This window comes from Ailuropoda melanoleuca, chromosome 13, assembly GCF_002007445.2.
Source record: "Ailuropoda melanoleuca isolate Jingjing chromosome 13, ASM200744v2, whole genome shotgun sequence".
Lineage (NCBI taxonomy): Eukaryota > Metazoa > Chordata > Mammalia > Carnivora > Ursidae > Ailuropoda > Ailuropoda melanoleuca.
In genome coordinates this window covers 55,384,983-55,405,311 of record NC_048230.1, presented here as the reverse complement: position 1 = coordinate 55,405,311, position 20,329 = coordinate 55,384,983, and the positions used below count along the sequence as shown (strand labels likewise).

General features: G+C 51.8%; 1 protein-coding gene across 6 annotated transcripts in view; it reads right to left on the bottom strand.

Annotated features, from left to right (window-relative positions):
- Positions 1 to 20,329, bottom strand: part of NFATC2 (nuclear factor of activated T cells 2) — a 152,731-nt gene that overhangs the window by 39,874 nt on the left and 92,528 nt on the right. For all 6 annotated transcript variants that reach the window (XR_004619869.1, XM_034641476.1, XM_034641473.1 and 3 more), the window contains exons 7-9: positions 4,311 to 4,366; positions 3,787 to 3,913; positions 712 to 1,404 (exon numbers count right to left, since the gene is read on the bottom strand). Coding sequence is in view for 5 of the 6 variants with exons in the window: in XM_034641476.1 (XP_034497367.1) it covers positions 712 to 1,404; positions 3,787 to 3,913; positions 4,311 to 4,366 (876 nt within the window). In the remaining variant the exon portion in view is untranslated. The remainder of the gene's footprint in view (positions 1 to 711; positions 1,405 to 3,786; positions 3,914 to 4,310; positions 4,367 to 20,329) is intronic.

The following is a 20,329-nucleotide window of genomic DNA, read 5'->3' as shown; positions in this document are numbered from 1 at the left end:
CCGCCCACCCTGTCCTCCAGCTGCACCTGGCTGATCCGATGTGAGTCCTCTAACACATTGGCCCCTCCCCCTGAGATCACAGATCACCATCCCAGACACAGCCACTCTGCCAAGACGACCCTCCAACCCCCCCTCCGCCCCCAAACTCAGGCACCTCAGGCTCACACAAAGCCGCCCTGAGTCTTTTCCTTTGGCCCAACCACCCCAGCAGCCGGGCTCACCACAACGGAAGCCCGCTATTTCCCTCCTGTCAATGCGCCTCTCTGTTCCACGGGGCCACGGCACAGATATGCCTGGAGCCTGCCTGCAAGCCCCCCATTCATGCTCCCCTTTCCAGCGAGCTTGCTCCTTCCCTTTCTCCACGCCCCCTCCCCCAAATACACAAAAGAGGGCTATCAAGCAGGACTTTTTTTTCTCTACGGGAATAAAAGGTTCGCCTTCCTTCCTTTCTGCTGGTCTATTCTTGGTCTCCACTTGGCAATGCAGAGAGTGCCAGCGGTTAAACTGCCCCAGTTCATGACCATGACCCAGGGGACACTCCTTCGGCCAGGGTCGGGGGAGGCATTAAAGGTTCTCTGCTTCAACCCCTTAAATTAAAAGAGGGGGACATGGAGACCCAAAGGGGTGAAGCCACACAATGAACTTGCTGGGGTGGGGGGATGCTTTGGGGGCCCCGTCCTTACGGGCAAAGAGAAAAAACAAGCGTCTTACCATCATCCAAGTAGGTCTGGTCCAAGTTCTGCTCCTGTTTAATCGTCACTCCTGCGGGTAATACTTCCTTTTGGTCACTGACTGGGGGTCCGTTTTTGGCGGCTCTTTGGCTGGTGGCATTCTGCTGCTGAATGACCGTGGGGTAGGACCCCGGGCTCAGCCTCTGCCCTTGACTGACGGCGGGCGGCGGGCCGGGCCTGGCGGGGCCGGGCGCGAAGTTCTCGCAGTACATGATGTGCTGGAATTCCTGGTGGCTGCCGCAGCGCGGGGGCTGGTGGGTGGGCGAGTAGTGGATCACCGGCGAGGCCTGCTGGTTGGCCGGGGAGGAGTGCAGCAGGCCGGAGCTCTGGCCCTGGGGGCCGGTGTGCACCAGCACAGAGCGGTGGGCCTCAGCCAGGGACAGCGGGGCGGCCATGAGGGCCGGCTGCTGGTAGCCCAGCAGGCTGGGGCTCAGGCTCTTGCTCCGCTGGTAGAGGACGGCCGCCGGGTTCTGCTGCTGGTAGCGGGCGTCGGGGGACGAGAGCCCCGAGCGGAACTGCTGGCAGGGCGCCATGGTGGCCACGAGGCAGGAGGGGGATTCGGCCACCATCGGGTGCTGCGGGTAGTAGGGCTGGCTCCCCAGGCCCCCGTGGGCAGGGCTGCAGATCAACGTGGGGTCATATTCATCTGTGGGCTCCGTCTTGATGGCTGGGACTGGGGGAGAGAGAAGCACACGGGGTGCACCCTTCTTAGTGAGCCACGGGGGTGCGCGGAGGATCAGTGGGCTGCGGCCAGGAACGTGGCCTCGGCAGTCCAAGTAGGGGGGATCAGACACTCGGGCTCGGTCACGCACAAGCCTGGGACGAGAGCCTCCCTGTGGAATTGTCCTAGGGAGAAATTTGACCCCGGACGATGATCGGGAACCGTGGGTCTTTCCAGTAGTGGAAAGACGGCTAGTAGGTCTGTCTCAGCCCTGGGACCTTCTCAGGCTTTTCCCAGGGCCAGAGCTCCGAGAGGAAGTCTTGCCTGAAAATTATATCCCCCTCCTCCTTCTCCCTGCTTGCTGTCCTTGGTAATGTGCGTCACCACCTGACATGGTCTGTATCTTTCCTATGCTTACTTATTATCTGAACAACCCGCCCGCACCTCCTCTTGAATTCTTTTTCACTTAATTTAACCAATGACTGGAGGCAATATTGGCATTTACTAGGCATGGGCCAAGTGTGTTAGCTATTTGGCAGTCTGCAGGATGGTCTAGGACTGTCGGCTCCTCAAAGGGAGGATTTTTCTGGTCTGTGCTGTCCAAAGCTGTGTCTCTAAGCACCTAAAACAGTGCCTCACACTCAACTGACACTCAGATGTTTTCAAGAAACAGGAAAGGACCAAATGGCGGTGGATCCATCTCCTTAGTTCTGCAGTATTGTGGGGGAAGTGAGACCTGCCGGCCTCGGCCTCAGTGTCCCCGTCTGTTACCTGGCAGTGACAAGCACACCCCCTGCTCCCATGGGGCTGCTGGAAAGATGAAATGAGATGTGTGGAAAGTACTTAGCACAGAGACTGGCCCAAAGTAAGCGCTCAATGTTTGCTGTTGTTACTATTAGCATCTGCCCGCTACCAGCGTTGGTGACTTGGCTGCTCCTCGCCACACCTAGGACGGTCCCCAGAAATTGTCCTCCTCCAGCATCCCTTCCTAGAGCATTGCCAGCCCCAGGAGCTGAGGACCCAGTTTCCTCACTGGAGCAAATGCTGTGGGGACAGGACACTAATCGAGTTCAGGGAACTGCCAGGCATCGGGAGTAGAGGCAGCAAGCGGGTTCGGCCGCTAGAGCAAAAGGCAGCTCGGACACCAGCCAGGAATCGTTTTTCAAGGTGCCCTTCGCCTCAGTCCCGAGTCGACCTGAGGGACTGAAGTCTCACTCAGGCTGTGCTCAGACAGGTAGGGGCCAACAGCAGGCCCAGGGAGGCCTCCTGACCACAGGCACGAGGTGAGAGTGCAGCAGGACACAATGGAAAACCTCTATGTTAAAAAGGATCACTGAGCTGCGGTCTAGAACTTTCCCAGGGATTCTCTCCCATAGTGTTGGGCCCCTGGCACTCACGGCATGTCACGTCCGTCCTGGGATGGTGCCACGGCCAGAGAGACCAGGCAAATCTTTGGACACACTCCACCAAAGCCAAGCCCCACCAAGCCTGGGCTCCCAGGACGGTCCCCTTGGTCTCATGCTTCCGGCAGCCCAAAGGCTCCACGTGACGCCGTCACAGGATGGAAATGATACCCTGGAGGACAGTCTCGGATTATAGGTTTCCAGTCCTGGAAAGGTGGCTAGTAGGCCTGTGTCAGCCTTGGGAAGCTTGTAGGCCACTTCTGCAGCCCTGGTTATAATCTGTGAGGTCAATAACATCAATATTCCCCATTCTCTGAATCGCCTTTGATCAATATTCTCTTTTATCACAATACCCCCCCACCGCCTGCCGTTTGAACATGAGCTCCAACGAGGGTAGGGATGTTCGGGTTTTGTTCACTCCTGTATCTCCAAGCAAGAACAGTGTCTCAGATGTGGCATTCGAATATTTTCGGGAGGAATAAACGCAAGCAAAATGGCCCTTGTCCCTCTTCTTCCGAAGAACTTTGTGGGAATGAGACCCCCCTGGCCTGGCTATCTACCCAGGAATCCACGGGGCCACAGGGTGACTATCCACTGTGGGATCCACTAAAGAGCCTGCAGGTTTCAGGGCACGTTCACTCCCCCAATCAGGAGCAAATCTAAGACGTGGACCGAGTCATCAGCCTTGAACCTTCTGTTGAACCAGTCCACATGTACCTCCCTCCTAGTCTGCCCACCCCCTGAAGAGAAATATTAACCATAATAGCTAATATCATTCGTACCTGCTTACCGTGTGCTGTACTAAGCACTTCACATGCATTTGATTTCTGTAAGTCTTGTAAGGTGCCATTCGACAGATGAGGAAATGAAGGCTCAGAGAGCCTGAGCCACCTGCTCAAGGTCACCCAGCTGGGAGCAGATCTCACGTGTCCTCACCGCAGGCCTCTGCTGCCTCTCAACACCAAAGGGGCCTCCGGAGAGGACGCCTTACCTGGGTGGTAGGTAAAGTGCTGCGGCTGACTTCGTTTTCTCTTCCCATTGATGACATAGAAGTTCACCTTCACCGACGCACGGATGTGCTTGTTTCGATACTCAGGGATCTCAACAAAAAGCATGTTCTGGAAGGAAGGAGTTATCATCAACTCAACTGCAACAATGCCTACACTCCGACGCAAGGCCCCAGGCACATCAAGCCAGCTCCTCTCAAAGGGGTCAAGACACGTTCTGCACGTGTACAGGCGAGAGTCTATCTAAGGGGAACTTGACCTTCCAGCTGCGGGCGAAGAAAGGATTACCGCTTACTCTGCCCAAGTCTATTACGATGCCACAGTTACAAATCAGAGGGCCTGGTGCTCAACCAACGTTCAACTGACGTGCCCATTCAATACCTACTGAGTGCCCGTGAGGTCCAAAGCCCTGGGACTTGGAGGAAGGAGGGAAAAAAGAAGGAAAGAGGGCACGAGGGAGGTGGGAGGGGACACGACAGGCGCTCGGTCCTCTCGTCCAGGTGCTTACGGGCTGGCTCTTGTCTTTATCCACCGTAGCTTCCATCTCCCAAATTTGCTGCCCATCTGGAAAAATTAAAAAAGGACATGCTTTGAGGGAACTACTAGAAACCAAAGATTTAAGACCAAAACTCACCAGCTTATATTTATCTTGGTTTACACAGTCTACTGTTTCAGCAAGGTGTCTATGTGTGTTTGTGTTGTGTCTATTTGAACATACATGTATTTTTCTTTACATATGTGTATATTTTTTTTTCCAAAGGGAATGTATGTTGACCGTAGAAAACTGGGCAGCAGCAGGTGACAAAGAAAAGAACAGAAATTGCCCATCATCCCACGGCTGTTGTTTGAACGTCTCATATCTTTCTTTAAAAAAAGTAAGACTGTTCTACACGTTACTTTACTATATGCTTTTTTCAACCAAAGACTGTTTCCAAAGTGTCCTGCACATGCCAAGAGGGTCACAGGGGCCCTATTACAGATCACTGGCTGTCCCAGACATGGCTTCTTGATCATCCGAGAACACAGGTTGCTCGCATATTCTGCCCTAAGAGCCTAAAACAATGTCCTGGCTTGTGAGTCCTTGGAGAGGGTGGAAACGTAGGAGCCCACCCCCCACCTTTCAGTCAACAGTCTGGCTTTCACATGACTCATTACAAGAATCAATGAGAGCTTTTGCTCAGGAGTGAACGCTCCTTCCTTGGAGAAGAGCACTAGTTCCTCCGTTTGGGGCCAACGAGTTGGGCCAAACAAAACTCTGCATTTGCAAATAACAGATCTCTTTTTCTGACCACCTACATTGGCCATTGGGCAGTTTTCGGCTGAAACAAATCATTTCCACAAGTGTTTCCAGGGTGTTTTGTGGAACGCTGGCTCTGAAGAATATTAAATGGGTTTATGAGGACGGGAAACAAATTCTAAAGCTAATAAGCATTTGGAAAATGCTGAGTCAATGTCAAATGGGTTTCTTCACTGCAGGACGTCTCAGAGCCTTTAATCGGCTCGCACGCAGTGTAATTCTTCAAGGCGGGCTGGGGTAAGTACTATGTCCCAACATTTGGCCACAGAATCCCTCTCCCCAGTTTTAAGCACAACTATTAACATCTTCAGTGACAGGTTAGATATGAATCTGTATAGTCTTGGCTCTTAAGGTTCACCCAAAGAAATCTGGTTTCCAAGCGTTATTTGAACTTCCGCATATAGAACATATTTCCCCAAATAATAATTAATAAAGTCCTGTGATTGCTACCAAAGCTGATGTGTGTAGATGATCTTAATAACACACAGGCAATGAGCTAGCCGGAGCCCTGAGTAACGAGTACGTCTGCAAGTCGTGGCCTTAGAGTTCTATTAGACTCCTGAAGTGATTACAGGAGACATGGGTTTATGTCAAAAGGGAAGAGGGAAAACGTGGTCAAGGAACCAACTCTCACCATGATAGGAGGGAGCAAGTTCGAGTCACCGCCATCTCCCCGACACCCGACACACAGTGGGTAACTAGCAAACATCTCCTGTCTGAGCACACGTGCCAAAGTGTCGGCAGCTCCAAGGGCCAACATCAACCACTGCTCCAAAGAAGGCAAGAAAGGACAGGTGGATGGACATCAAGGAATTGGAAGTTAGGTCATCAAGACAGGGTACTTTCCATGTGAAAGGCCCCGGACAGAACTAGTCAGAAAAAAATCTCACCCCTTTATCAAAGACTGGGCAAAAGTCACCCACCGGAGACATACATCTGTCTTTCAGGTGGTGGTTACGAGCAAGGCGTGGGTCCGTGCCAAAAAGGGCATTCTTATTAACTAACTGCAATGCGAGCTCTAAGTCAGAAGATCAAGTAATAAATTAATCAAGGAAACAGACAATAACGTGTTGATATCAGGTGTACCACCTCCTCCCTGGCCTCTCATTGGACCCAATAATATCTGGGTCCCTTCGGTTCAGCTCATTTCCCTGCAGGACTCTGACCCACTTTGAAAAGAAAGGGCCGTGTTCAGGAGTCTCATAATTGGGAGGAAAGGGAGAAGCAGCTGGAAAAGCAATCAGATGTATCAGGCTGGGCCCATAGTCTCCATCCCCAGCCCTGTTCCCGATTCATGCCGGCAAGTGAGAGGCGAAGCACAGAATGGCAGTTGGTGAAAGGCATGACCCCAGGAAGAGGGTTCTCAGGGAGTCTCTTCTCCTGGTCCAGGGACCCAAGAGAAACAAGAGGGGGCCCTTCTTCAATTTCACCTTTTTTCCATCTCTGGTGGGTGTACGTAAGTAAAACTCCACCCACAGAATTCCAGGACACAGGTGCCTGGGATGCCCCCTAGGAATTAGCCAGCCCAACACCATCAGATGGGGAAACTGAGGCCCAGAGAAGGAACAGGGAGTTTGTCCAAAGGCAGGAAGTGGACAGTCACGCAATCGCAGTCCTTCAGCCACAACGGGCACATTCCCATAACAAAAGAGATGCTTTCAAGGAGAAAAGCTCAAGGTCGTTAAGCAGACACAGGGTGACCCGCTTCCTGGGAGGCAGAGGGAAAAGTCCAATGCAGGTAAGATCTTTTCTGGGTCACATCTGCCACAAAGGTTCACGCGCATCTTCTCAAACTCGTCCCCCGCCCTGTGCCCCCAGATAGCATCGAAGCACGCACAGCCGCCTTGAAGGCCCCACACGACCTGTTCCAGCCTCCCCAGGCCCCGTGCTCACAACCCCACCCCCAGGAGGAATAACAGCTTTTGCTTCTGAGCACTGTCTGTATGCCAAGCACCACTCAAACCACCTCTCAGGAGTGGACGGGTCTGATCCATACAACAAGCCTGTGCCAGAGGTCCGATCATCACCCCCATTTGACAGGTGAGGACAGTCGGGCACTGGCCCGAGGACGCATGGCTATGGGTGCGGAAAAGCCAGATCTGAGCCCAGGCGGCCGAGCCCAGACCCAGTGGCCCTTCTGTCGACATTCCGTGGCTGCAGATCCCTGCGTAGGTCCTGCGGCAAGTGAACGGAGGTGCAGTCTCTCCCACGGAAGCCCAGCCACAGTGACCACGGCACCCGGGGCAACCCCGCTGCCGCTCTCTCCACGAAAGCCTGCGTTTGCCTCCCCCACTGTCCACAAAGGCCACGTTTTCCTTATTCCGAACCCTAGCGCTCACTCGGCCACTGCTCAGCACAACCGGCATTAAGGTCATTGCAATAAATGACAGTCACGATCTAAGCATCTGCTGGGGCAGAAAGCTTCTTCAGAGAAGGCCGAGGTCCGTCAACAGACACACGGATCGACGGAATGTGCTCTACTCACACCTACAGTGCACAGCGGCATCCAGCCTCCAAAGGGAAGCGAATTCTGACACACGCGACCACACGGATTGACCCCGCACACATGATGCTGAGGGAAACAGGCCGGACACAGAAAGACAGCATTAGGTAATCCCACGTACGTGAGGTACGCAGAATCGGCAAAGTCGCAGGTTACAGGAGGCCGTGGGGGAGGATCGGTGTGGGGGGGGGCGCGTTACTATTTAATGGGGAAACAGCTTCTGTTTCGAGAAATGAGAATGTCCTGAAAACTGGTGGGGTCACGGTGATACGATACTGTGACAGATGTAATGCCACCGAGGGCTCAGTGATAAATGGTTACAATGACCAATATTATAACACACATATCTTAACACAATTTTTTTTTTAAAGCTATTGGCCTCACCCTAGAGACCAGGCCTATTCTGTGGCCTGTAGGGTGGGGTGGCTTTGGAGGTTTTCTCATTAGCTGCTGCTGTTTCAAAATGAGATTTCACCTACAAAATGCAGATTTTGCCCTTGGGGGAAAAAAAATCAGACGATCTGACCATTCTGGGCACCCACGCAAGACCTTGGCCCCTTCAGACAGCACTATGCTCCCCACTTCAACCACAGCAGCCCCTCCCCAGCCCCCACATCTCTCCTCTGCTTCTCACGCCCCACCCCAGGGGCCTCTGGGAGAGGCAGGTGCCACCTCGCACAGCATGGAGAGGACGACGGTCAGGTTTCTGCAGATCTCCCTCCCCGGGGATGTATCTGAGTTTTTCCCCAAGACTGCATGACATTTTGGCCAGAAACCACTACCACCCGATATTCTCTTGGTCAGCGTCCTTCTCTGCTACTGTTCCCCACGCGCCCACAGCTGTCAGGAAGGGAAAACGACTAGCTTTCCCTCCTCCCAGGCCCTGGCCCCTTGCTCTGAGGACCTGACCTTCTCTTCTCTTCAGACTCACAACCACGTACCCAGGAGGGCCCCAGGGCCCTCCCCAGACTCAGGTGCAGAGGGATGTCCCCATACTAGCCACGCACTTAAAAACTCTCCCTCCCTCCTGCCCCCTTCCTCGGGGCTCCAGGCAGAGCAAACAGGACCCGCCAGGCAGGACTTCCCCGGAGGCCTCTGCAGCACGACGGCCCACGGCCTCACCCCTGGCCGGGGGGCCTCCACACACCCGGCTGCTAGAGCTCTGGGCAGCAGGTCAGGGAGGAAAAAGCCCATGGGGTCGAGGGGGCAATGCCCACCCACTCCAGTGTTTTCTGTGGGGCCTTCGGCTACACGGCTACTGTAACCCACAGGTCCTGTGGCCAGAAGAAACTTCCCCTCTGTGGTTCCCCAGAGCGATCTGTTTCATTCCTGCGAACCCCGAACTCCAGAGCAGACAGACCCAGCCTGGAATCTCTGCATTTGTAGTGAAATCTCCTTTTGAAAGGGGAGCACGTCTTTCAAAAGCTCTAAGGCACCCTACAGGCCACAGGCCCAACCCGCTGTGCGTGTTCAGATGGGGCACTTTACCTCTCTCTGCCTCGTCCCCAAAATACAGGGACTACCTCAGGACCTATACCTCACAGGTCCGTTCCCAGAGAGACACAAGGCACAGGATAAATGTGTGGCAGATGTTGGTGCGCAAAATTATTACGGCTCATGGCAACATATTATTTCAATATTGTCTTATCATTTTTTGCATATATTCCATCATGTGTCATTACTGAAAAAACCGCAAGCATATTTTAATCAGAAAATAATACACATTTCTCTGATTATAATTATAAATTATAAATACTTCAGCCTGCGGGCATGAGCAGAGGGAATTCACAAAGGGACAATGTCTGTTATAGGAGGCAGGTGGACACGTGCCCAACTTCTTCCCTTTCAGATGGGTCTTTTCACCATTACCTCAATTTTTAAAAAAGAGGGAGCACTCACAGGAATGAAAAATCAAAACCTAAATCGTGGGGCGCCTGGGTGGCAGGGTCGGTTAAGCATCAGACTCTTGGTTTCAGCTCAGGTCTTGATCTCAGGGTCGTGAGATCGAGCCCCGCATTGGGCTCTGAGCACAACAGGGAGTCTGCTTGGGCTTCCCTCTCTCCCTCTGCCCCTCCCCCTGCGTGCACACGCTCTCTTTCTCTAAAATAAATAAATAAATCTTTTTAAAAAGTAAAAACAAACCTAAATTACGAGCCAAGCTCAGGGGCCCAGCTTCTTCCTTTTGTCTTTAAGCATCAGAAGCCCAGAGGGCAGCTTTAAGGGTCTAGCCTCATTGTACATCTCAAATAGAATCTATCCTGAGTTCCTGACAGGCCCCCAACAGGAACTGAAAGCTGACATTACTGTCCCCAATTTTAGGTAACATGTGGAAGGCATGCTCAAGGGAACTGGTCTCTATGGGAAGTGTGTGGTTTGCAAAATACCTCAAGACCACTTCCCTGGGCTCATCTTCCCTTCCCCCACCCTGCACCCCACCACACGCAAGTCCTGGGGTTTCACTGAAAGAACACGCTAATCCCATCCTCTGAACTGAGCTTCCAGGAGTCAGAGGAACTCATCGTAAATGCTGGCAGGGCTCCCTGCCTGAACTCCCTCCCTCTGGAGCTCAATCATTGCTGTTTCCTCGCTGTGTGGCCTTTGAGTGGTAGCTTAACCTCTCTGTGCCTTAGTTTCCTCATAAGCAAAATGGTCGAGTTCATTCACTGACTTCAAAGAGTTGGCAAAAATTCAAGTAGATTATATGTAAAATGCTTAGCAAAATATTCAGCCCATAGTGAGGACTGCTGTCATTATTTGAGGATGTCGTAGGTCTGATTAGGGAGAGAGAACTGGTGGGTCATCTTGACCCAAGTGTTCTGGTGGGTGTCCCAGGTCCTTGTTTCACTGCAGGGCATTACATGTCTCATTGTGAAGAGATCAAACGGCCACAGAAGGTATTCACTGAGGGGGCTGCAGTAAGGACAGGCCCTCCATCCCCGCCCGGTCCGGAAAATCAGGTAGATGAGGCCTGGAGCACTGGGCAGCACTTACAATAAGCCTGACCTTATTCTCCGCCCTGGAAACGTATCCCTGTTACATGAAAAAAGCAGGAACTGCAGCCAGTATGTGTGGCCCGAACTCAGTGAACACACGCCCCAGACTGCCCACGTGGCTCCAGCCCTGCAGCCGGACTGGAGAGACCAGCGCCGACACCCGCGTCTTCTCGGACGCCACTCAAGAAACCGGGTAGAAGTACACCGTGTGCAGTTTTGTAAAGATTTATTTTATTGATTTTAGAGAGAGAGCATGCAGGGGGTAGGGGCAGAGGGAGAGAGAGTCTCAAGGAGACTGTGGGGTGAGCGTGGAGCCAGACGCAGGGCTCGATCTCACGGCCCTGAGATCACAACCTGGGCCAAAAAGAATAGTCCGACACTTAACTGACTGCGCTACCCAGGCGCCCCACGTCGCATGCATTTTTTCTTAGTGTTTTTAAAGATAACGCTTTTCTCTTGAGGACAAAGTATAGTGCAACTGCCTGTTGATCGCCTATCTCCCGGAGGCCCTCGGGGGCCACGGTCTCAGATGGAAGCCAGGCAGGGACCAGGCTTCTACCGCAGAGCAGGCCCTGTGCAGGTTGCTGGGACCACGGTATGAGCCACACATGCCTTCCTGCACTGGACAGGCCCACCAGAGCTCCCAAGTGAGGACTCTAGGTTCTTCACCTCTCCTGGGACGAGGACCCTGCCTCCTTCCTCAGTTTCCCTCCAGCCACACTGGCCTTCTCGATCCCCCAACAACCACACTTGCCCTTCTGCAGACCTCACTCAGACCGGTGCCTTCCCAGCCTTCTGGCCCTGCTTAGGGAGGTCCCCTTTGACTTGTCCCCCAACCCCTTCCAACCTCTGACCTCATTTTCTCAGCCGATTGGCTTTCTGTCTCCTTCCCCTGCTAGGCTGGGGGCTTCCTGAGAACAGCACCTCGCACCTGTCTCGTTCTCTGCTTCGCCCCAGCACTACCGTTGTCTGGCGCGTAACGAGTGCTCGGTAAACACCAGTGGAATAAATGAACGAGGTGACCTCAGGATTTCCCAGCCTTGGCCCACAGCCAGACCACTGGCCTCACCAGCAAAAAGACCCCACAAGGAGAGACTGCCGAGCCCTTCATCAAGAATCCTTTCTGGGAACTCAGTGATGGGGAAGGCACCTGGAATAATGGTGCAGACACTGAATCACGTGCCACCCGTGCAACCCAGCCGAGTTCTCTACAACCCACCTCCCGACCCAGGCCCCAGTCCGGGACTCTGGGAAAGCCTGCCTGGAGCAGAAGAGGCCCGAGATGACCAAGTCCGCTTCTCCTGCTCTGGGCTGAGATGAAATGAAGGACTTCAGTCCCTTGAGCAGATGTTTGGGCAAACTTCCCCTGTCCTAAATTAACAGGGACTGGCAGCCAGCATGGAAAGGGCCCTTCCAAGTCTTACTCAGAGGGGAAGAGAAAAGAGCCAGGTTCTTTGGGCAAAGGGGCTGGGTCTAGAGAAGACTTTAGCAAGACTTTGCAAGAACAAAAAAACACAGGGTGAGGGGTATGCATGGTTCAACGAACATTCTAGCCTTGGTGGTGTCTTGGCCGCTGTGCCAGAGGCTAGTGCCCTAGTAACCAGCCTGTCTGTGGACCCGTGGCCCCTACCCTGCCAGTGGTTTAACGTCTGCTTTGCAGGCAGCTCTTGAACCCAAAGCATCAGGAAGCAGGAGGGCTGGCACTGGGTCTGGGCTGGGGTCTTAACCGTCAGCCTGGATAAGCCACGGGCTCCTGTCAGCACTCGAAGGAGAAATAAGGGCGCTTTCAGAAGAAGGGGAGAGAATCCATCCTCACGCGGACTGTGAGCACGCCCCTGGGGTCGAGGCAAACGGGGAGGAAATCAAAGTGTCAGTTTGTGTTAGGAAACCACGCGTGATGCTTCCCAGTCCTGGCCCTGCTTTTAAAATTAGCTAAATGAAGATGGCTGAAGTCCTTCCAGTCTGCTCTTGACGACTGCTAACTAGCAGAAAAATGCACACTCCCTGGGTGTGGGGGCTTAATGAGCCGAGCAGATGGGGGCCGGCGGGGGGCGCCGGGAGGGTCCCAGAGCTGAGGATTTCACCCACCTGAAATGGTACAACTGTCCAAATGTACTTGCTGGGTGGTGGAGAGGAAATGCCTTGATTCCCAATATCCCACTTCTCTCCTGATGCCCCACCACCCCTTTGGGGGGCTCAGCCCCCCTGTCCCCGACCTGGACAACTACAGTGGGGGGCTCAAAGCACCTTCCACTTGTTCCCCCCCACCACCCCTGAGTCCATTCTTCATCCAGATTGCCAGAACAATCTTAATGATACAAATTAGATCATGGCACTCCCCTGCTTAGGACAAGAGCTCCTAGTTGCTTTTGTAACAAAATCCAAACTCTTCTCCGTGCCTACAAACCCAGGCATGACCTAAGCTCCAACGAGCCACCGGCACACCGCAGAGACCTCCCCAGGCTTGCTTGGTGCCATCCTTCCCCAGGCTCTCATGCTGCCTGGGCCTGCTTTCATTTACTCAAACACCCCAGGCTCGTCCCAATGCTGGGACTGTGGCCCTGGGAGGTATTTCTGCCCTGAGACCCTCTTCTGACAGTCTGTGCAGCTCCCTCTTTTCTGCCTTTAGGCCTCTGTTCAAAGCCACCTCCTCGGGGAAGCCCTCCCTGATCCCACTCTCCAGGGTTGCCAGATTTAACAAATAAAAATACAGGATGTCCAGTTCAATTTGAATTTCAGCAATCAGGGACTCCTTTTTTACTACAAGTATGTCCCAAATCCTATGCCATTGCAGGGGACATACTCCTACTACAGACATGTGTTGTCTGAGATCTGAATTCCACTGAGCCTCCTGTATTTCTCCCCCTACCTCCAGGCCCCTCGTCTAGCTCCTCTGACTTGATTTCAGAGTCCTCAGAGCACTTTCCCCATCTCTGAATGGCCTGAGAGCAGGGACCTCCTCTGTACCGGGTCCCCAGTGCCTGGCACAGTACCTGTACCTAGTAGGTGCTCAGTAAATACCCGGGGAGCCTTATGTGTTCTGGAAGCCCTGCGGCCGAGCGAGCAGAAGGAGGCTAAAAGAGCATCACTGGGTCATTTGCCACAGAGGCTGGACGCTTGCCCATCCTTCATCCCCCCGCAGGGGCAACTCTTTAGCCAGCCCATAGCTCTGGGAACCAGGAAGTGGGGCTCTGGGACCCAGCCCTCCAGCCACAAGCTCTACCACCTCGAGGAAGTCTGTCGACCTCACCATGTGAGTCAGCTTCCCCACCTGTAAGATGGGGGGCAGGGCGCAGCCATCAGTCAAGCTCCCTCCAGCTCCTTGGTGAGGCCACGACAGCCGGTGTGGGATAAGATGGCTTAGGGGACAAGAGGAGAAACTCATCTGTGCCTGGTAGGACTCTTCTCTCAAACAAGAAACCAACATGGGCCTGCCTTCCTGGCTCCGTGTTTGGTAAACTGAGCTCCCAGGGGGCATGTGGAAGGTCAGCAGACAGCTTCTGAGCACCTGCTATGAGCCTGACCCTTTTAGATCCTTGCTCTCTTTTCATTGCTGAAATACCAGGAACCCCACTTTAGAGATGGGAAAACTGAGTTCCAAAGCACATAACATGGGGCCTATCCAGGCTTCGAGCCAAGCCTGCTAGACGATCCAAAATCCAGCCTGCTTATACCTTAAATATATACGATTTTTATTTTTTTTAAAAAGGGCATGCAACCAAAAATGCAGAAAAGATACAGAAGGGTGTTCATTAATAAAAGATATTTTGATTTTTTTGCCAGCATGTGTGGCAGCGCGGGGGCGGGCGGGTGGGGGGGGGAGTGCAGCCTACTAATTGCAATTTACACAAAGGTCTGTTGGCACCAAGAACACTGACTGCTGGTGGAAACGCCTGAACCCAAATCAGCTAGAAAACTCATTTCTCTGCATCCTCTTTCAAAAGCTTCCAAACAGAATGAACTGTAGGATTCTTTCACCCAAAAGCCTGTCCTTACATGCAAGGGGAGCGAAAATGAGACCATTTGCTCGGTCTCCGGCGGGGCTTAGGGGCAACGACCTGGCCTCTGGCTTTGGAGGCAAGCATGGCATCCCAGCCAGCTGTGTGTAAATGGTGGGCTTCAGCCCAGGGGGCCCATGACACTGTGGACGTGAGTCACTGAGGGCAAAGGTCTGCAGGGCCTTAGTCATGCCGCAGCCCAGCCTGGAGTCTGACCTTTCCCAGAGGGAAGCCCAGTCTAGAGACTCCCACACCAGGTCTATTGTTTTCGAAAACGCCACACTGGGCAAAACCAAACCCGTGGAGGAAAAACAGGTGGCCAGAGCAGATGCCTTCTTTCAGGTGGTTCCAAGGTTTCTAGGATACTAATTCATGGAAAGATACTTAATTTAGCAAAAAAATTTTATTTTAAGCATGTGCATTTATATTTATTAAACAAAGCTCAAAATACAACCTTTGGGAACCTCCAAGTAATAAAATGACTCATATTAGGATATGATGACTCAGTGGGAAAGAGGGAATTCCACCACCCACGCCTCCTTTCTAAAAAATCAATTTGCCCTCTCAACAGGTGATGGGAGCCTCTGCCATCAGACTGTTCCAAGAAAATCGTCCAGCAAAACAAAACACAAATTCTCTTCAAACAATTTAAGTTTCAAAGCTGAGTAATCCAAGGCAGGCAGGTTTCCAAAGTACACCCCCGCAGGACACAGAGAGCCAGGGAGCTACTTGGCCAGGGCTGGGGGCCTGAATTAAGAAAGATTTACCAGCTGAAAAATTCCAAAACCCTGTGTCATGTGGAGGAACCTTCCAAAACATTGGATCCCACCCAGAAGCGGCGAGTCGCTCAGAGCCATGGCAACCCTGTTTCCGCTGCCACATCACTTTTATTTTTGTGTCCTTAGATTTTTTCCTGTTTTGCAATGTTTTGCTGGGACCCCCAACTCCGCCTGAGGCCTGGGTGGCCGGGGGCCAGGGTTACCAGCTGAAGTCAGGAACAGCCTGGACTTCTCCGCCTGAACTTTGCCTGGAAGGTTACACATTTTTTAAATTTCAGAGAATATATGAAGGCTTCTAGGCAATGACTGAGGACGGTAAATAGGAAAGATCCTGATCATTCTGTTTGGTTTCTGTTTGTCCTCGTGGACGTGACCAGAGAGCTTCCTTGGGGGGCGGGGAGGTGTTGATGATAAGCACCGCTTGGTTTTCCAGCTCTGTCATCAGCCGTGGGCTGACCTGGGGCCCGTGGCTTGACCTGTACGTGCCTCAGTTACCTCAACTGTAAATGGGACCGTGTCACCTGCCTCTTGGGGCCGATGTGACAAAGAAAGAAGGCACCCATTCAGCAGTATGAATAATCACCTACTAGGTGCCAGGGATTGTTCTGGATGCTGTAGATACAGCAGCAAACACGGAGTCCCCACCCTCCCTGGAGGAACTAAGAGGTTAGTGTGGGAGGCCAGATAACAAACGGATAAACCAAGAGGCAAGATAATTTCAGCGGTTCGAGCTGCCACTGAGAAAACAGAACAGGACAATGGGAGAGAAGGTGACAGGGTCCTGGGGAGGGGATGCTGAACAGCTTCCGAGCAGATGGGCAGGGAGGGACTCATTGAAAAAATCACCTCCGTGATAGCCTTGAAGACACAGGAGGTTACGGCCCCGTAAAGAAATGGTGGAAGGACATTCTAAGAGGAGAGAGCAAAAGCAAAGGTCCTGAGGCAGAAACAAGCATGGGGTGCTTGAGGACAGAGCGAAGACAGGTGTACCTCCAGCCAATTGAGCAAGGGGACAGTCCAAAAAGCTGAATTCAGAGGGATGGGCAAGGGCCAGATTATACAGGCTCCTGGAAGTCATGAAAATAATTAAAAATAGTAATAAAAATAATATAATAGTGATTATTATTACTGCTGCTATAAATAAGATGCCATTTTCCAAAACACCGAGCTTTTCTAACTTAAGAAACACCACGCTGCCCCTCTCCTACTGTTTTTCCATCATTCTTCAATTTGTCATCCTGCTGGAGGGAAGCTGCCAATCCCATTTCAGCCGACAGCTATAAAAAGAACATTGGAGCTGGTGGTGCCGATGACCCAACGTGGGGGCTAAGATTAGCCCAGGAGGCTGTCACCTTTCCTTAATGTGAGAACCAGCTGGGGTTCCCCTTCCTTGGAAAACTTCAGCCCGTTCCACTCCGCCCCGCCCCGCGGAGCCCTTGCCAGCCCAGCTATCCATGGAGATGGGAACGGGGATGCGTTTTGGAAAAACGAAGTTGAGCAACAGGGATTCCCCCTGCAGAAGGCAGTCCCGGGCTGGGAGGCGAGTGCTCGGGGTCAAAAGAGCAGGACCAGCTCCCTGCAAATGCACAAGGAGCCCCCTGTCTGTTGGGGCCCCGAGGAGCCAGACACCCCGTGAGGTGGAGGCATCTCTGCGACCCCTGCTTCTCTACTGGCGTCAATCCAGAAACCGCCTTCACCCAGGATTCCCTAAGCTAGGCATGAAAGGGCTCTGAACAGGTCCTCTCAAACCCAGCGGCCCCACTGCAAAAATCCAAGGGTCTGTTTCACCACAAAATGGTTCATCTCAGTGGCTCAAAGCGGCTGAAGGGTCTTCGGGCAAATTAACCTGGTTCTGAGCTTCCTCAGGACACAAGAGCTCACGGTCAAGGGTGCAGACTCATGAGCCAGGCTGCCTGGGGTCGAACCCAGCACCGTCGTTTACCAGCTGTGTGATCTTCACTAAGTTACTTAACCTCTCCGTGCTCAGTCTCTCATTAGGAAAATTAGGAGGAGAGGAGCTCTCTGGTAGGGCTGTCATGAGGAATCAGGTTAGTTAATACACGTCAAGTGCTTAGAATAAGGCCTGGCACATATTTTCAATGTTTTTCAATGTCCTCCTGGTTCCATGAGGTAAAATTTTATTCATCTTTATTCTTCCACAGCCTAAACATAATGATAACAGTAAAAACTACTGTTTCATGGGCATCTCCAATGTGCCAGGAGCTAGGCAAAGAGCCTCATCTGTACCCCCAACTCGTGTCACCTCCTCTTCTCAAGAGAAGCAAATCCCCTGTGTTTGACACAAGAGGAAACGCTGGCTCAGAGAGGTGAGGTGACTCACCCAGGATGCCGAAGGCAGTAAATGCATGTCACGGATTCGAACCCAGGCCTCCTGAGCTCAGAGCTTGCACTTGCGACCATCGAGTCAGTGACGCCGGCGGCCTGAGCCATGAGAATTCTGCCCGTAGAGACAACAGCAAACACTCGGTGAGCACCCCCTAGGCCCTGAGGGCACACTGCCTGTGAATCCATTTAACTCGGGGGCGGGGGGCGTTAGTACCTCATTTCACAGAGAGGGAAACTGAGGCCCAGGGAGGTTGGCCATGAGGACAATGCTGGCTCTAACCTGTGGGTGAGCCCCCTACCTTCTCCACGCTTGGCTGGCTGCCTCCCATGGGTCCCGGCTTAGAAGAGACAGTCCATGGAAAGTGTCCGTCAAAGAGCACAGACAGACACTATTATGATTCCTCAGTAATCCCTTAATTATTAATTCCTTAATTACTCCTTATTCCTTATCAATACACAAGTTTTCCAAGATGAAGAGTTTTCCTCCCTCCAAGAGGTAAACTGTGAAATTTCTTCTGAAACCAAGAGAAAGCAAGCCAGAGAGGAAACACCATTTGTTCATTCACTCAACAAACACTTAATCAATGCCCAGAGCAGCGTCACAAGTACCTGAGCTCCTGGGACCATGAAAGCTGGCTGACTCCTAACTCTGCGAGGGACCTGGTAGGACCTGGCCTCTCTCCAAGCCACCCCCGACGGCACCTGCCAGCCTGGGTGTGGGTAACAAGATGTCTGTTTATTACTTGCATTTTCCCCTCTACTAACAAGGCGCCATGAGGCCAGAAGCTTCTTAGGAAAGCCCGCGGAAGGCCCACACGATGGTGTGCTCACCCGGGAGGCACATCAGAGCCAAAGCAGCTAATGTTTGGTCACTTACATCTCATGCCCCTCTCCTGCTGGAGAACTCACCATGACTCCCTATTACCTTACCCATGTGCCGACCAAACCAAGGCCGTGTCTCCACCTGGCACTGGGAAACCTCTCTGTTCTGACCTCTGCCTACTTATCACAATGTGCCAGCCACATCGGTTTACTCTCTGATTTACAAAAGCGTAGAAAATTCCTGCAGTAGACAGTATTTCACACCGTTCCACCATCTGAAAAGTAAGTGTCCCCCCTCAAGATGCTTAAAATTGTGCATGCCTCCATGAAGCCACTACACCATAGGTCAGCCTTAACCGTAGGAAATAATACCAAATAGCATTAAATAATGTATATTGAGCACTATATACCAAGCATTTTATGAGTACTGAACATGCAGAAATTCTTAATCCTATGACCACCTTATGAGGTAGGACTGTCTTCATCCTCATCACACAGACAAGAAATCTATTGCCCAGAGAGGTTAAGTAACCTGCCGATGGTCACACAGCTAGAAAACAGTGGAGCTGGGTTTTGGCTGAAGAGCATGAGCTCTTACCTAGCTGACAAAAGGGATGTAGAGAATGTTGATCACTGAGTTACTTATAATAGCACAGAGCTGGGAGCAGTCGAAGGCATAGGAAAGGGCAATGGCTAACTAAAGTACTGGACGAACATATAATAGACTGCAATGCACCCATTTAAATGCCTGCATCCCTAACCCCTCACTACACCACCACTGTCCTTCAAACCCACAGTGACCGACCACATACCCTTTAAACCACTGCCAAACACACCCATGCATCTCCAGCCCCCACTGCCACAGCCTTCCTTAATGTCATGCCTAGTCAGAGAGCCAGCACACCCCAAGAGCCCTTCCCCCAAGACACCCTGCTTCCTCCTGCCAGCAGCCTTCTGAGTAATACATAGATTGACGATGTAACCCACTTGAACGCCAGTCCCTAGAGGAGGTACCCTTGTGCAGTGCACAATCCTCACAACTGGACAACCTGCCTATTATAGTCTCCACATCATCCTAAGGATAGTAAACAAATAAGGAAACCCCCTAGAATTAACCTACTGAAATCATGTCCGTTAGAGAAAAAAATTGATCTAGCATCCCTAACTATAAATAATTGCATAACTTAAAACTGATCCTCCTTTAGATCCTTCTCTTTTTACCATGTCCTCATTGGCAAAAGATGTTAACAGGCAGCGTATGGAACAAAGAATACACATGGCCAATAAACAAAAACACTAAACCTCTCATAGCAAAGGAGTGTATAGTAAGGAGAGGCACCAATTCAGCAAATATTTTTTAATTAAAAAAAAAAATGGCACTTCTGGGATGGGGTGAAACCACTCCTGACATAGCACTGAGGGAAGTTTCAATTTGTAGATTTCCAGAAGGTAATTAAAGCTCTCAAAATGACTATCCAAAATCCCACTTTAGGAATAAACCCTGAGTACACAATGACAGACACTCATGTATACAAGATTAGTTAATTAATCCTCAAAGTACCAGAAGATTCATTGCAGCAGTATTTGCCATAAAATTATAAGTAGCTTATGTTTATTGGCCTACAAGCAACCCGGCGCTCTTATAATTACTCAGCATGTATTAACCTAGTTAGCCTTCCTGACAACACTGTGGGGCAAGAACCTTTGTTATTATCATTCTCTGCGTAAGGAGAGGAAGACACAGAAGGGGAGGTAATGTGCCTAAGATCACAGAACAAGCAAGTGGTGG